Here is an 18,373-nt window from a genome sequence, read left to right as displayed (position 1 = left end):
GGTGAAGCAGTGGGTGGGATTTCTGAAGAAGACACATCCAGGCTCCCAGACCCCAGCGCTGCGTGCAAGGCTGCAGGTAACTCTGCACTGTTTAGGCACCCTTGTGGCTCTGGGCGGTGGATGCGGCTGCTGACGCCACATGTGTGCACACAGGAGGCTGTATGTGAGCCGGGAGAAGGGCACGGAAGCCGGGACTCGGGAGGACGGGTCAGGGGGATGTTTTTGTGCAGGGGGGGCGCCGCTCCCGGCAAAGTGCCGCCCTAGGCCTGGGCCTTGTCGGCCTAGGCCAAAATACAGCCCTGTATGTGTATATATATATATATATATATATATATATATATATATATATATATATATTGAGAAATAAACATGGATATTACTTTTGGATCATAACTGAGTATGAGACGTAGACTACAGCAAAGTATAGCTTTTATGCTGTACGCATGAGATCTATTTTTATTCTATAATAATTAAGAATAAGCTTTTTCAGCTGGGATTGCATTCACAAACCATTTCAGCCATCAATAGCTGATGATTCATTGATGTGTCTGAGGCTTGCATGTCAGACTGTTCGTTGTCCTGTAGGCATGTGTATTATCTACCCAATTATAAATCTGCCACTGATTAATGTTGCTGTATTCCAGCTTAAAGGTTTTATTTTCACTTTATTCTGCGGTTTATATTTTGCTCATGTAGAGTGAGAAAGCTCATAGGAGTCAACTGGAGTGAAATGTTCTGCATGAATAAAGTGTGAAGAGTTTTCATTAATGCCTTAGTACAGGCATACCCCACTTTTAAGTACACAATGGGACCAGAGCATGTATGTAAAACGAAAATGTACTTAAAGTGAAACAATACCCTTTTTCACTTCTAGGGTGTAGTGGGGGGTCAGGGACTGTAGTGGGGGTCTCAGGAGCTGTAGTGAAGGTGTCAGGGGCTGTAGTGAAGGTGTCAGGGGCACACTGGAACAGGGCGGGCTATGCTCTCAGAGCTTCAGCTCCTTCTGCTGCGGCTGCAAAATGTCTGTACAGTACTTGTAAGGCACTTTACATACACTCGCGGGTATGTCCTTACTCGCGAGTGTATGTAAAGTGAGTGTACTTAAAGTGGGGTATGCCTGTAATTGGTGCCAAACAATGTCAGTGGATAGGCAGCAGATTCTAATTAGCAGGAACACAGATGGAGTACAGGAAATAAAGAGAGGTTCCATCTAGATTCCAATTGGATTATGTATTGTATAAAAAATAGGGGCTCTGTTTTACAAACTATAATTAATGCCAGTTTTAGACAATGTAGGGATCATGGCAGTTATCAGAATAGGGCGCTTGTCAAACATGTCAGCAAATAATAAGCTAAGGCCACATGCAGCAATGTATGCTACAAAAAAATCAGGAATAAAAAACTACAATGATGTTGTAATGATCAGCGAGGAACACAGATTGGTTTTACAGACAGCAAGTGTGGCACTCTGGGCATACAGACTTGCATCCCCATAGCAAGAAGTCTTACAACATGTAGGCAACCTGTTATTTTAATACCAACCAGCATATCTATGTAAGTGTCAGGTAGATACTCCTTCAGTGTTAACTACTACTCTGTCTCCTCCTCTCCATTGCCCCTTTCTGTGGGGGGCCCCCCAAGGCTCTGTTCTTGGACCCCTTCTCTTCTCTATCTACACCTCCTCCCTTGGTCACTTGATAAACACCTACAGCTTCCAATACCATCTATACATGGATGACACCCAAATCTATCTGTCTGCTCCTCATCTCACTCCTGCAGTCTCCTCTCGCATTACTCACTTACTAACTGACATATGAGCATGGATGTTACACCACTTTCTTAACCACTTCCCGCCCGGTCAATATACAATTGATGTCCGGGAAGTGGTTGTGAAATCCTGACTGGACGTCTATTGACGTCCTGCAGGATTTCCTGCCGGCGCGCGCCTGTCGGTGATGCGGGGTGTCAGTCTGACACCCTGCATCTCCGATCTCGGTAAAAAGGGCGGTAAAAAGGCTGATCACAATGTAAACAGGAAGAGCCGTTGATCGGCTCTTCCTCACTCGCGTCTGACAGACGCAAGTAGAGGAGAGACGATCAGCAGCTCTCCTGACAGGGGGGGGGGGGGTTTGCGCTGATTGTTTATCACCAATAAAAAAAAAAATAACACAATCAATGCCAATCAGTGCCCACAAATGGGCACTGACTGGCAACATGGGCACTGGCTCAAATGATGCCCAGCAATGCCATCAGTGCCACCCCTCAGTGTCCATCAGTGCCACCCAGTGTACATCAGTGCCACCTCTAAGTGCCCATCTATGCCCAGTGCCCACCTATCAGTGCCCACCTGTGCCACCCATAAGTACCCATCAGTGCCACCCATAAGTGATACCCATGAGTGCCCATCAGTGCCGCCTATGAGTGCCCATCAGTGCCGCCTATGAGTGCCCATCAGTGCCGCCTATGAGTGCCCATCAGTGCAGCATACCAGCGCCGCCCATCAGTGCCGCCTATCGGTGCCCATCAGTGCCACCTATCGGTGCCCATCAGTGCCGCCTATCGGTGCCCATCAGTGCCACCTCATCGGTGCCCATCAGTGCCGCTATGTCAGTGCCCATAATTGAAGAAAAAAACGTACTTATTTACAAAAAAAATTACAGAAAAAAATAAAAACTAAATTTTTTCAACTTTTTTAGTTGTTGCGCAAAAAAAAATCGCAGAGGTGATCAAATACCACCAAAAGAAAGCTCTATTTGTGGGAACAAAATGATAAAAATTTCATTTGGATACAGTGTAGCATGCTCATGCCCCCCCCCCTATGACTTTTCCATCAAAATCAATAATGCAACCATCAATCCCTCCCCTCATGCCAGGGTACTAGGTGTAATCCTAGACTCTGACCTGTCCTTTCAGCCCCAAATCCAATTGCTGTTGAAAGCTTGTAGACTTTACCTCTGTAACATCTCTAAAATGCACCCCTTTTTAACAAATTAAACCACCAAGCTACTCATTCACTCTCTTGTTATCGCTCACCTTGACTATTGCAACTCCCTTCTCATCTCCTCTTTAGTCTATCATGCTATCATGTATGTGCTACCCCTCTCCTCCAATTCCTACACTGGCTCCCGATCGCCCAGCGAATTAAATTTAAAATATTACCAACAACATACAAAGCCATTCACAACTCTGCCCCGAGCTACATCACCAATCTTGTCTCCAAATATCACCCAAACCGTCCTCTCCACTCTTCTCAAGACCTCCTACTCTCAAGCTCACTTGTCTCCTCCTCCCATTCTAATTTCCAGGATTTCTCCAGAGCCTTTCCTATCCTTGAGCTCTCTACCTCAACCTGTCCGGCTATCTCCTACTCTTGCCGCCTTCAGGCAGTCCCTGAAAACTCATCTCTTCAGGGAAGCCTATCACACCTCCAACTAATCTTTTACCACTTACATCAAGATGCTCATTTCCAACAGTCACAACCTACGGTCCGTCGTCATCCGATCCCTCATAGGGGAGAGCGGCGCTCTGACAGGTCTGTCCCTGCACAGTGTGCAGAGACAGACCTGTCATCTGCCTGCTCAGCGGGGATCAACAGAGTGATCCCCCCTGAGCAAAGTGGAGCCCGTACACGGACATGGACCCTGTAAAAGGGCCATAAGTGTGTGTATTTGTATGCACATGCATGTTACAGTATATAAGTTAGAGGTCATAAAATGAAGTTGTAGACTAGTTGATTGATTTATACATTATACAAATAAAAATAAACACCTCCTATAGCAGTGTTTCTCCAAATTTTTCCAGTCAAGGCCCCCTTTAAAATTATACACAATTTTGAGGCACCCCTAAGGCCTCGTACACACGACCGGACATGTCCGCTGAAACTGGTCCACGGACCAGTTTCAGGGGACAGATCCGATCATGTGTACAGGCTAGCGGACAGATTTCCAGCGGACAAATGTTTCTTAGCATGCTAAGAAACATGTCCGCTGGAAAGCTGTCCGGCGGACATGTCCGCTGGTTAGTACACCTAACCAGCGGACAGATATCTCCCGCATGCGTCGAATGGATTCGACGCATGCGTGGAAGTATTTTACTTTCTGGTTTGGTGACGTGGCAGCGTCAACATCACCGCCACGTCACCGCGCTGTCTGTCCGCGGGGATTTCGGTTTGATGGTGTGTACAGCCATCAGACCGAAATCTCAGAGCGGACATGTCCAATGAAAACGGTCCGCGGACCGTTTTCATCAGACATGTTCGATGGTCTGTACGAGGCCTTATAGTTTTACATATTGCAGCGACATCCAAACATGTAGGATACCGAACATTAGAGATGTGTATTTCTTGCAAAGCAAATACACTTTTGCACACTGGTACTGACTAATATTCTAGCATTTGTGCTCACTCATTTTCTCTCCACCATGCTGCTAATATGACCCCAGTGCTGACAGAGAGGGGTGAGGGGTGAAACAAGGATGCTGTCCAGGTTACAGATGTCCTCCCTATCAACTGATGGCATCAACAGTTGTTAGGGTGCTGGCGGCTGGCCCATATTGTTCCCAAGGTTATAATGTTGCAAAATTAAAACTTATGGCTTTGTGTAACAAAAAGACAGGCTTGATCCACCTGCTGGCTTGTACACAATTTTTTGGGGCAATTTGTAGACATTTTGTCAAGGCACCCCTGAATAACCCAGAAGACACCCATTGTGTCCTACAGTGTTAATGTTTTAACAAATACGGATAATGAGATAGGCTGCTATCTTCAAGTGATTGGACATTGGCAAGGTTTTTGGACACTCTACCTTGGGGCATATCTTGATAATTCTGCTCACTCAGTAAATCCTTACCTTACCTACGCGTCCTGTAAGTGATGGACCTCCAATCCCTTGTGGAGTATTTTCTATACTTTACTAGTTTACTACTAACCTTGTTAATTCATCCCTGTCCATAGCCCAAAAGCACCAGATTTCATCTACACCTCCACCTTCTCTACTCAAGTGAGAAGTTAAACTACTTTTCTTAGAAGAGGTAGACATGAGAAACTTTGAAGATGACCCAGATGCAGTGTTAAAGGCTACAGAAGATTTCCCACAATGTATATTTGTTCACTTCTGCGATGTGCAAACACTTTGGTATTGTTGCACTTGATTCTCCTCAGTCTCGCCAGGCCCCTACTAAGAGGTCTACAAAGTAAAAATAAAAATAAAAAATCTTAGTCATGAAAAAATAGAATTGGCCATTTATGACAATTTAGTTTCTTCTTTAAAGCTGTCCACCCCTCCGAGAATCATTACTATTTAGTGGAAAAAGAATACACAAAAAGTGGTCTGTTGGCCTGCTTTCTTAAGCCTCGTACACACGTCCGAGGAACTCGACGGACGAAACACATCGTTTTGCTCGTCAAGTTCCTTGTGAAGCCGCCGAGGATCTCGGCGAGCCAAATTTTCCCATTCCCGTCGAGGAAAAAGTAGACATGCTTTCTTTTTTGCCCGACGAGATCCTCGGCGGTTTCCTCGTCGAAAAGTGTACACACGACCGGTTTCCTCGGCAAAAAAAACCCCAGCAAGCTTCTTGCTGGTTTTTGCCGAGAAACTCGGTCGTGTGTACGAGGCCGTAGGCCCCGTACACACGACCGAGTTTCTCGGCAGAATTCAGCCAGAAACTCGATCGGAGCTGAATTCTTCCGTGAAACCCGGCATGTGTACACTTTCGGCCGAGGAAGCCGACGAGTTCCTCGTCGAGCCAAATAGAGAACATGTTCTCTATTTCCTCGTTGTTCAATGAGGAAAGTTGGCTCGCCGAGATCCTCGGGGGCTTCACACAGAACTCGACGAGCAAAACAATGAGTTTTGCCCGTCGAGTTCCTCGGACGTGTGTACGGGGCCTTAGTCTTAAGCAATCATCTTACTGTGCCTGTAGAAGATGTTCCTTCATTTAAGGACTCTGCAGACAGGAAATTGGAGAAGCATTTAAAGGCACCCTTTACTCTTGCAGGTCAAGCCTTGCAACCAGCAATTGCTGGTTCCATTTGCCTTGTTGTTACTCAGTGTTTATGAATATTCCATTTGCCTTGTTATTGCCCAGGTTCTGTTTGCCTTGTTGGGGATTCCCCAGGGTTTATGGATATACATCCTGTGTCCTGCACCTTCTGATTAAGATACAAATAATTTTGACTTACCTGTAAATTCTGTATCTTGAAGTACACTACAGGACACATGCTACCTTTCCCTCCCCTGTTCCTGTGTTATTGTGCATTGCTTGCTAAAAAAATATGTCTCTTGGAGTGGAATAGGGTTTAGGGATGTGTCTGGGGGGTCTAAAAGCTTTGCTAGTGTCTAATCACCTGAAGGTTGCAGACTATAACCATGGGTTATGAATATCTAGCCTATGTCTTGTACTCCAAGATATAGAATTTACAGGTAGGTCAAAAATTCTTTTTTTCTGTGCAGTCATGCAATAATAAATAAATATGAAGTTGAAATATGAATGAGGAAATAGTGTCAAGAAAAATTTAGAATTTACAGGAATGTATTAAAGTTTATTTAAGGTGATCATTTTGAAATTGGTATTTACCGATTTTTTCTGTATCAAGCAGAAAATCTTCTTCCGTCATTTCAACCCAAACAGATGTGAATATTTAGCCTTCAAATGCTAAAAAGAGAACCTAAACAGAACTTTCATATGTTATCCATGCTTAGTTGTAGTAAACCAGGCCATCTCACTTTAGAAAATGTCTTGCTAGTCTTCGGAGAGCACCTGTTTCTGAGCTTATGGATGTACAGACATTTTCCAAGGTTTGTCTATAGTAGTGAAGGCTTGTCTACTTTTAGTGAAGTGAGAGTAGAACAGCACAAAATCATGGAACAACAATTCTAGAGTCTTGTTTAATAAGGTTTTATGATAATGTTTAGTATTTGCAGTGCAGAGAACAGTTCTGTTATGCAGTGTGCAGTAACCAACAGCAGGGCTATCACGTTTCAATTTAATGTAGGCAGATAAGTAAAAGGTTGCTTGAAAAATGATACTGCACTGAAAGCTGAATAAAAATAATTGTGTTTATTTTGTAGTTTATTATGCTGACGTACCTCTTCATGCTCGCCTGGCTTGGAGTCACAGCTTTCACCTCACTACCGGTTTACATGTACTTCAATCTTTGGACAGTTTGTCGAAATGCCACAGTAGTTGGTGACGCAAATTTTTGCTTGGACCTTCGTCAGTTTGGTATGTACTATTTTGTTACAATTAAAAAGATGCAATCATAAAGTGTATGATCTGCTTTTTTTTTTAGATCCGATCATAAAGCATGTACTACATACAAAGCACTTTCAATCATCAATGTATCATTTTGTGGGAACTAGCTAAAAGTTTTAATGAACACTTTGCTATGAAACATAGTGAATCATGTGGAAGAAAAGTTAAGATGAATATCTTTCTGTGCATATACTATGAAAACTGGCAAAAGTATTGGTTGCTGTCAATTTAGTTTAGCATACAATTTGATAAGAGAAAAGGAGGGTGTAGAGAGTTAACAGCTTCTATCAAACAGACATGTTAGAGGAGCTGGGCCCCAAGTTGGAGAAGATCATGGAGGACAAATAGAGGACTTGTGGATATAGTATGTGGCATATGTGAGTTAGCAATGTAGCCCTAATTGCTTTTTTGAACAATATTAGTTTGGTGTTGTATGGGTGCGGGCAGAGCTTTTTTTCTCAGAACATAGGTGCAGGAACTCAACCACGACCGGCTCAGATTTCACAAACAGTAGAAGGGTCTTAAAGGGACATTAAATACCAGAATTGCATTACATACAGAGTGCAGAGTTCAGGGGGTTACAAAGCTGTCACTTGTAAACACAGAAACCAGACTTCTGTGTTTACAAGTGATTGTGGTGAGCAGGCACCAAAGGGTCTGAGCCAGAGGTTGTGGAACTCAGTTCCCCCAAGTTCCCCCTGAAAAAAAAGCCCTGGGTACGGGCAATAAATACAGCAAAATAAGCTAGGTAGGCAGCTGGAAAACCAGCCAAAAATAACAGATGGTTATAACTCTAACGGTGGCCATAGATAACCCACCAAAAAAAAAATGATTCCTCCATCCCCACAAGCGAGGTGGATCCCTACTGTGACATTTTATTCTGACAAAAGATCTCCTCCACTCTCAGAATGCACTGATCAGTAGCTGCAGCTGCTAATCAAAAAATGTTTCCCAACATACCTGTTCGAGAGACATAAATCTAACGATCAACTACTCTTGAATGGGGATGGGCAAACATGGATAGAAATTCCCTGCTGAACATTTATTGTCAGCTTTACTCTTTCCAATCTAAGAGTAGTGAGAAAATACTGTATATACTAAAGTATAAGCTGACCCGAATATAAGCCGAGGCACTTAATTTTACCACAAAAAATGGGTAAACGTATTGACTCGAGTATAAGCCTAGGGTTAAAATAGGTTTTAAATAGAGCAAATAAGGTGCAAAGTTACTTCTCCAATTCTGTACGGCACACTATAAAGTAAGGTGGCCTCTTACCCTATGGCTGTAAGGTAACAGTGTATGTATATGGCTTTGGGGATCGTGGGTATGTAGCATATTATTAGTTCGAAAGAAAGCAAATATTCTTCCATCCTCAGCACTCACAATGCTCCAAGTTACTCCCAGACTCCATTACTCACAATCTGGCCCGGATTTACTCCCTTTGCTGCCCCAAGGCCGGGTTCTTCAATGCCGCCCCCCCCATCATCACATGGGTGGGGGGGGGGGGCAAGCCATTTTTCGCAGACAATGACTGGTGTTAGTGCTTCAATCATTCCGGCACCATGGTTGTTATGGTGTCAGGATGATTGAAATGCATAATTTCTATCATTACATTGTAATATAAAATGAAATAGTTCAACTCACCATAAAGCAGAATGAGTGGGAGCCCCGAGCGTGTCACTTGCCACCGTCGCTTGTCACCAGATGGGAATGTCACTGGGAATGGTAAGTAAGGGCAAAAGTTGTAACAGCAGTGCGGGCAATGAGAGAATCTCTCTCTGACGCTGCACGGCACGCACCGCTGAAAAATTACTTATCTCCTCCGCCGCCCCTGCACACAGTGCATCCCACCACTCAGGCTGCACACAGGCCACCGTTCGCGTCCTTTAGGCGGCCACTCTGCTCCTCCTCCTCAGCTGCCCCAAGAACTGCGTGTTCAGCACCTGCAGCGTCCTCTGCTCAGCGTATTAGCGTCTCTTGTGAGGAGCCACAGTCTGGTCTGAAGAATGTGTCAGGGTTTCAGGTGGTTTAAAACCAGGATACATATGTCAAAACTCAGACTGTTCAGGTGAGCCCCGGACAGATGGCAAACCTAGAATGTGCTACTATGCACATGTCTGGCCAAATACAGTATGTATCAGAATATTCAGAAAATGTCCCTGAAAAAAACCTTTTATTTTATTTGTAGATATACACTGTAATTTTTAATATGGCTGTCCTTTAACTGAAGGCATTGCCATTTTTCAAATCAAAGAAAGATTTCTTTCAACAAAAATTATCTACATTACTGAATGAAAGAAAAAGCCTATTCTACAGAAAGGTCTATGTAACTTTGATGTTCAATATATCAGGTCAGGCTGTCTTTTCTGTCCACCTTCATGCTCTGAGCCACTGTCCCCGGATAAGGGCACAAATATATTTTTTTCCTTTAACGTTTGACTCCAGTAGTCTTCTGTGATTTAGTTTCCAGGTCAGAAGTTCCTGTGAACATTATTATAACTGCTTTTGTTCATTTCAAATATAGATGGCTTTTATTACCAACAGATGATTACTGGTACTTGTAAGAGCTATATATTTTTGCAGGGATGCAAGCTGTGCCACATTATATCACAGAGGGGCACAATAAAAGGCCTTGTGCTTGACTATGTATCATATTCTTTAAGACGTGTGTGCCATACATCACGGTTCCCTGACCAAAGGACTACATTATTCCCTGAAGATTATATCTTGATATAAATCCACATAATTGATGTTGCTTAGGTATTGACTGTCCAATAAGCTGTGCATTTAACTTCACTATATTGTAGGTGTATACCCTTTCTCATAAGTCTGCATTTGGTGAACTGAACTCAAATGAATCAGGTACACATTGCTTATAAGAGACATCTCTCTGAAAGATGTGCTGAGGAGCGGAGAGGCCGCACAAGCAGCACAACTATGAATTGTATAGAGAAGATCAATGACACTGACGTGGATCTAAATGCTACAAAAATATACTTTATTCTTATATACCTTTAAAAAAAAAAAAGTATAATAAAAAAAAATATATATATATATTTATATATATTTGGAACCTGAAAGAATGTACAACGTTTAGAAGTATAATAGAAATGCTTGTTGGTAGTACATTGGTAGTAAATAGAAGAGCCTGGACAGGTGGCTCTCCCGTTCTTGGGACACGGGAGAAATACCTTTGTTTATAATCCCTTTTTTTGGGGGGGGGGGGGTCTGTACTTGTATGTATAATAGGATTGAAAAGCGCAGGAGACTTGAAGAATCAACGATATAGAAATATTGGACCCACAGGGCCCCAATCTGGGTACGGTGTATATAAGAAACAATTTTTCTATGAAATGTTGTACTATGTTTTTTCTCTATCTCCTGTAAAGATATTAGTAAAGAATAAAAAAAAAAAAACGCTTGTGCATATGGTAGAATAGAACATCCATACTCCCTATGGAGTCACATGTATCTATTATAATACATGGGAAGAAAGTAAGAAACGGAAGAAACGGCACCCCTTTCTACTCACACTCCCTCCTTCTTTTGTTGTGCTACACCAATAATGTAAACTATTACAACCGACTTATCCACACCCTGAGAATCACACCAATCATCTTACCAATGTAGCCGACAATGACAAAATTTATAAGGGGCTCTGGCTCTTCCAACACTACTACACTCAGGTCATTATACTTGTGGCCCGAAGGTCTACATTGACCTCTGCTCTCTCACCAAGGCTTTGGGTAAATCCTTTATCTGGTCTACATGTAGTTCTATGCTTTAGATTTAGATCTCTTACCACATTAGATGACCCTACATTCACCTTTACTGGTTTATGCATGGTCAACCTGAACTTACTTGTTGTACTACTCTGTTCTCGGAATTTCATCGTATGATTATTGTTCATACCTAAAATATATAAAATTTGTTATGGGAAAATAAGAAAAAAAAGAATAAAACAGCTTTTACTGAACGTCTTTACAGATATGATTAGTTGCTATTCACAGTTTTTTTTTATAGACCTAAAAGATGTCAGGATGAAGAATCCCTCTTGCAATATGTTGGACTTGCACTGATTCTGATTACTCCTGTATTCTAGGCATTGTACCAATCGGTGAGGAAAAGAAACTGTGTACCCCATCTGAAACATTCCTGAGGATGTGTGAATCTACTGATGTGAGTTGTATAATCCCTTTCACATGACTAACACCTGACTAATTTTAAAAGGTATGCAAATGCTGACTTAACCAAGTTAGGAAAGTGGCAGTATTCATTCTGTTATATAATATTAAAGATACACAAATCTGAAGCATATCATCTGGAGCATAGCAAGTATTACTTTATATACGGCTATATTGATATTTTCTAGGCTTAAAGAAGAAGTTCAGTGAAATTCTATCTAAGCTTAAGGGAATACATCTATATTTACCTTAGCTAAAGGCACTCCCTTTTCGGTCACATGATCGGCTCTCAGTGCTGACTTCAGTCGAGGACACACAACGGATGCCCCATAGTAAGTCTTTTGGGTGACATCACCACATAGGCACTGCAGCCATTTTGACAATCTCTCTTCTTCACTGAAGCCAGCCACTGGGGAGAACATGTGACCGCATCAGAGCTCCTTCTTGTTCCAACATGACTGCGCACAAGTGCACAAAACAAGGTCCAAAAGGACATGGATGAGTGAGTTTGGGGTGGAGGAACTTAACTGGTCTGCACAGAGGTCTGACCTCAATCTGATAGAACACCTTTGGGATGAATTTGAGCGGAGACTTATCATCCATATTAGTGCCTGACCACAAATGCACTTCTGGAAGAATGGTCAAACATTCCCATAGACACACTCCTAAACCTTGTGGACAGCCTTTCCAGAAGAGTTGAAGCTGTTATAACTGAAAATGGTGGGGCAAATCAATAGTGAACCTTACGGACTAAGATTGGGATGCCATTAAAGTTCATGTGCATGTTAAGGCAGGCATCCCAATACTTTTGACAATATTGTGTATATTGACAAAGAAAATGTGGTATTACGTGCCATATTGATACTTGGGATTGATCTAAGGCTACATCCAACTGAATGTTTACAAATTGCAAAAGTACAAAGAAGGGTTGTAGAAAGTGCTGTTAATTCAGACGACAATGGCAGTGTATATTGCCTCTACTTCCCTTCCACAGTTAGATGAACAAACTAGTTCCTCCTTAGAAGGCCCATTTACTGAAGATGACGTGACAAATGCCATCAAACTCACTGGAAAAATCCCTGGTCTAGATGGCCTTGCTGCTAAATTGTATAATATGTTTTGCCCACTGTTTATTCCTTTCTTAACAAAGGTCTTTAACTCCATCTCCCAGGTCTCCTAGTTTCCCCCAGAATCAATTGAGGCTCATATCTCATTAATACTGAAGCTGGGCAAGGACCACTCTCTTTGTATCAATTTTAGGCCCATATCGTTAATTGAAGTTGACCTAAAAATCTAACAGACTACAACCAGTATTACCTAGCTTAATCCATCTTTATCAAGTTTTTTTTTTCTTTTTTTTTTTCACTTCAGACATAACCATTTATCACAAGAAGGTGGCGAGACTTGCCCGCCATTCATTTGCCCGCCATATCCCCTTCCTGGTTTCGCATCATATGTGGAATCTTTTTTTTTTTTTTTTTTTTTTTCAAGTTGGTTTTGTTCATGGAAAGAAGCCTTCTCTAAATTGACACTTTTTAGAGCTCATTATATCTCAAATTGGTCTGGGTGCCAGGTCTATGTACTCATCCTCTTCTGCAGGGGTACATATCAATGCTCTCTTTGTCCATTCTTACCTATAAAAAATGTCACCCTCCAAGGCTGCTTTCTGTCAGCTATCCTATATGTCCAGACTATAAAACATTGAACTGTGGCACTATGACAAACCCAGATAGTTCTGGCCTTCAACTAGGTTTTCTCCTTTCAAAATTACCCATCTTCCATTGCACAGAACAGGTACCTATAACGTGTTTGTTATTTTAAAAGAACAAAAAAGAAAAAAAAATTACTTTACAATTGCCTTAAATCGGGAGTTCACCCGAAAAAAATTTTTTAACATTAGATTGATGCTCATTTTGTCAAGGGGAATCGGGTGTTTTTTTTTAAATCGAAGCAGTACTTACCGTTCTAGAGATAGATCTTCTCCGCCGCTCCTGGGTATGATCTTCGGGACTGGGCGTTCCTATTTGATTGACAGGCTTCCGACGGTCGCATACATCGCGTCACGAGTAGCCGAAAGAAGCCGAATGTCGGTGCGGCTCTATACGGCGCCTGCGCACCTACGCTCGGCTACTTTTGGAAAATCGTGACGCGATGTATGTGACCGTCGAAAGCCTGTTGGAAGCCTGTCAATCAAATAGGAACGCCCAGTCCCGCAGCCCAGTCCCGCAGCCCATACCCGGAAGCGGTGGAGAAGATCGCTCTCTAAAACGGTAAGTACTGGTTCGATTTTAAAAAAACTACCCGATTCCTCTTGACAAAATGAGCATCAATCTAATGTTAAAAATTAAGTTTTCGGGTGAACCTCCTCTTTAAGTCCTGGTTTAATAGGACATGTAAGTCTGTATCCATCAGCTGTGCTTTAGTTTAGTTGTAGACACTATTACATTTGTTTTCTTTCTCTATGTATGTAATATACATATATTGTATGCTTTATTATTATTGTTTTTCTCTGCAGCTGAACATGACATTCCATCTCTTTATTGTTGCCTTGGCTGGTGCTGGAGCTGCAGTTATTGCTATGGTGAGGCAACCATTTGATAAAGCTACAAACAATTCTGTATCAGCTAATTGTGTTAAATATAAAAATTTTAATGCACAGAATATATTTATATTGTATGAAACAAATACAGATTTTTTTTTTTAAATCGTAAAATGGTTTACTGATAAAAGTTTTAAGATAAACAAAGATAAAAAAAATAAAAAATTACAGTTTTTAGAGTGACCACAGCATGATGCAATGCGAGTAGACATTAGTTGTAATAGCCACAAATCAAAATGTTTTCAAGCATCCAAACAAACAGTGTACCAATGGACATGAGATGTACAAAATATATAAGTACATCTCACCATGGAGTAGATAATACCACACATTAACTGGGTATTGCTGTGCATTCCCTGTGAAAGAAGGAACCTGTCCTCTTCTAGTTTGAGTGGAAACTTTTGAAACATTTAAAAATACATTTAATCTATGTAAGACTAGTTAAGACAGCTAACCCTATTTAAGATAAGGTAAACTAGTACAGAGGAATCTTTACAAATGTGTTAGATAAGGCAGATAAACTACAATGCAGCTCTGTATTTAATAATACTTGCAATACATTCTTAAATATAAAAAAAAATACTAAAAATTGACTTCGTATCAGCCGCCTGCAGTCGCTGTACAGCAGAGTTCAGACTACGGGAAGCAGAAGCTAGACATGCGGAGATAGATTCAATATGTTACTAATTTTGATTTGTTGACTCGTTTTGGAATTCAATTTGTTTAATTTAATTTGGTTTTGTCTAATATTTTCAAACTAATTCCAAATTTTCAGAATGATTAAAATTCAGAACGGTCGACAAAATAATCAAATGATTAGAATTCTGTGTGAAGTCGGTTGTTAAGAGCGGACCGGGAAGCTGTCTGTCACATCCTTAACCACCTAAGGACCAGGCCTATTTTTAAAATGTGTTCTTTACAAGATAAAATAATTTTTTTTTGCTAGAAAAATACTTAGAACCTCCAAACATTATATATAGTTTTTTCTAACACCCTAGAGAAAAAAATGGCGGTTGTTGCAATACATTCTGTCACAATGTATTTGCGCAGCGGTCTTACAAGCACACTTTTTTTGAAAAAAAAAAAAAAACTTTAGCGCCCCCATCCTGCCGAGCTTGCGTGTAGATGTGAACACATACTTAAGTATGTGAGGTATCACAGCGATCATTAATTCTAGCCCTAGACCTCCTCTGTAACTCAAAACATGAAACCTGTAGAATGTTTTAAACTTCACCTATGGATAATTTTAATGGTAAAAGTTTGTCGCCATTCCACGAGCGGGCGCAATTTTGAAGCATGACATGTTGGGTATCAATTTACACATTATCAATTTACTGGGCATCGCAATATGAAAAAAAAAAATCTTATATTTTATTTTAAAAAGGTGTATTTTTTTTTATCTTATTTATTTAACTTTTTTTTATACTGTTTTTTTTTTTTTAAATTGTCACTTTTATTCCTATTATAAGGAATGTACACATCCTTTGTAATAGAAAAAAGGCATGACATGACCTCTTAAATATGAGATTTGGAGTAAAAAAATACCGCCCCAATAACACGCACCCCAATTTAAGGGTTAAGTTTCAGGATTTTTTTTTTATTTGTTTTAAAATAAACCACTTAGAAGCAAAATTATGGTATCTGAGCATCAATGCAGCCTGATCTGTGCCCATCTGCAGTCTCAATGCAGCCTGATCTGTGCCCATCTGCAGCCTCAATGCAGCCTGATCTGTGCCCATCTGCAGCCTGATCTGTGCCCATTTGCAGCCTCAATGCAGCCAGATCTGTGTCCATCTGCAGCTTCAGTGCAGCCTGATCTGTGCTCATCTGCAGCATTGATCTTCAATGCAGTTTGATTGGTGCCCATCTGCACTCTCTAAATTTATCAAAATGCCCTGCCTGTTCAGTTACAATCTGCAGTTTTTACCTTTCAATGTCAGATCATCTCTGTTGTCTCTGAGGGAAGAGGGGGAGCAAGAGCGCTACTGAATTACATAGAGCCGCGATCTTCTTCCTGTGTACCCGGCGCTCCGTCACTCACAGTCACGCCTCCTGCCCCTGCTCATATGATAGACAGTACAGTAGTCCAATATGGGGCCAGGAGGCGTGGCTGTGCGTGACGGAGTGTCGGATATACAGGAAGAAGATCACGGCTCTATGTAATTCAGCGGCGCTCGCTCCTCTTCACTCAGACAGCAGGGATCGGCGTATAACACGCACCCACGCTTTTCCCCTGCAATGGTATGGAGTAGGGTGGGGGCCATCTTCCCCTCACTCGGCCCGGTGGCTTTGGTAAGCGGCGGAGGGCTGCGCCACTGATAAAAGTGATCTTGTGGCAAACCCGCTGCTGAGACCACTTTTGAAAGTGGACAACCTGCTGAATAAGTGGATACTGGGGCTATGGCAGCTAGTTGCTGCCATAATAACAATATTCCACTTCAAAGATATAATGTTGGCGGGTGGTCCGTATGTGGGGCATACATGGGTTATCAGTGGGGCAGCTCGCTGACAGCTGATGAGTTGTTAAGTACATGGTGGCTGGCTTCCTGGAGTGCTCCTTAAGTCCCCTTTCACACTAAGGAGTTTTTCCTGCCCTGCAGTCTCAATGTGAAAGCCCGAGGGCTAAAAATAGCGGCGCTATACCGTCAGCGCACCTCCCACCCAAGTGTGAAAGGGGCCTAACAACCAGCTATTCTTCATACAGAATTTGAATTGGTCAATTATTTTTTGACTGATCCAAATTTGAATCATTCTGAAAATGTGGAATTCATTAGAAAATTAATATACAAAACTGAATTTAAACATATGTTAATAACTCTCGTTACTATTTAATTTGGAGATTCGGATACATCTGAATCTCTGTATAACCAAAACATGTTTAGAAATTATATTCGGACTTAAACAAATTGCACATGTCTAGGAGAAGCAGCATACAGAGCCAATCAGATGTGCTGGCTAGGCTCGTGCTGATATCATCATCTGACATCCTTTCAGAATTAATTTCTCTGGAATGATGAGTACCTTAAATTTCCTGAGAAGATGCCCCAGCCCAGTGCAGGAGTGTCTTCTCTGGAGATATGGGATGCTCATTTACAAGATCTTAGTGGGAGGATTGTGATGACACCTTCACCTAGGCACATGGGTGGAAGACGAGAGTAATGTAAGTATACAATATAATCTTTTTCTACAGGTTAAAGGAGCCCTGATCTATTATGAGGACCTTACATTTTACAGCAATGTCTTCAACCTGACACCAACCCTTAACCTGCACCCTAACACTTGATCTATCACTTAAGTGTAACACCACTTTTGTTAAAAACATCTCCTCTGGTAGATCAACATACATTGAAAGGATTTTAACTATCTTTGTTGCAGCTTCCTACCTGTGCAAACTGATTCTGAGCAGGAAGGTCTTGTTTATTATAAGTTCCTGAAGCGCTGTCAGTGTTCTGATGAGGAAAGCTGCAGTGCCTGCATCATTGTAGAAGTAATTAACCCTTAGGGAGTATCACCAAACCTGAAATTTCTGTTATGGAGAATGCCTACATCTGACTTAGTATCCTAGTTCAGACTTCTGGGAAAATCAATTATATTAACTGCTTGCCGAACCAGCCGCCGGCTCTGCTGGGCGAGATCACGTAGCCATACGTCATCTCGCCGAGCAGCCAATAGGGGCGCGCGCATTTTTATAGCACTGATCGCTATAAAAATGCCAATGGTCCCAAAAATGTGTCAAAATTGTCCGCCATAATGTCGCAGTACCGATAAAAATCGCTGATCGCCACCATTACTAGTAAAAAAAAAATATTAATAAAAATACCATAAAACTATTTTGTAAAGGCTATAACTTTTGCGCAAACCAATCAATAAACGCTTATTGCGATTTTTTTATATATTTTTGGGGGATATTTATTATAGCAAAAAGTAAAAAATATTTTTTTTTTTTCAAAATTGTCGCTCTATTTTTGTTTATAGCGCAAAAACTAAAAACCGCGGAGGTGATCAAATACCACCAAAAGAAAGCTCTATTTGTGAGAAAAAAAGGACACAAATTTTGTTTGGGAGCCACAAAAGTGGCCTGGTCTTTGACCAACAATATGGTCCGGGGCTGAAGTGGTCAATGATATTATACATTTCTGGTCAGGTTGCCATATTGCAAAAAATTACAGCACTGCAGATTGAATTGGAAAGTTGATTTTTAATAACATTAAATAACATTAAATTACAGTGAGCTCCATTCACGAAAGCATATTGCACATGGGTATTAAGGTGTCCAGACACATTTTACCTAAATATCGCATGTGATCTGGAATGTGTCAATTCACTATGCCCTTTTGC

The 18,373-nt window shown here is 41.4% G+C and overlaps 1 protein-coding gene across 2 annotated transcripts in view; it reads left to right on the top strand.

Annotated features, from left to right (window-relative positions):
- The window catches only part of GPM6A (glycoprotein M6A), a 280,639-nt gene that overhangs the window by 251,416 nt on the left and 10,850 nt on the right, over positions 1 to 18,373 (top strand). For both annotated transcript variants that reach the window (XM_040333607.1, XM_040333596.1), the window contains exons 4-6: positions 7,068 to 7,221; positions 11,355 to 11,431; positions 13,952 to 14,017. In XM_040333607.1, the coding sequence (XP_040189541.1) occupies positions 7,068 to 7,221; positions 11,355 to 11,431; positions 13,952 to 14,017 (297 nt within the window). The remainder of the gene's footprint in view (positions 1 to 7,067; positions 7,222 to 11,354; positions 11,432 to 13,951; positions 14,018 to 18,373) is intronic.

Source organism: Rana temporaria, chromosome 1 (assembly GCF_905171775.1).
Source record: "Rana temporaria chromosome 1, aRanTem1.1, whole genome shotgun sequence".
Taxonomy (NCBI): domain Eukaryota; kingdom Metazoa; phylum Chordata; class Amphibia; order Anura; family Ranidae; genus Rana; species Rana temporaria.
This window is presented reverse-complemented; position numbering and strand designations above follow the sequence as displayed.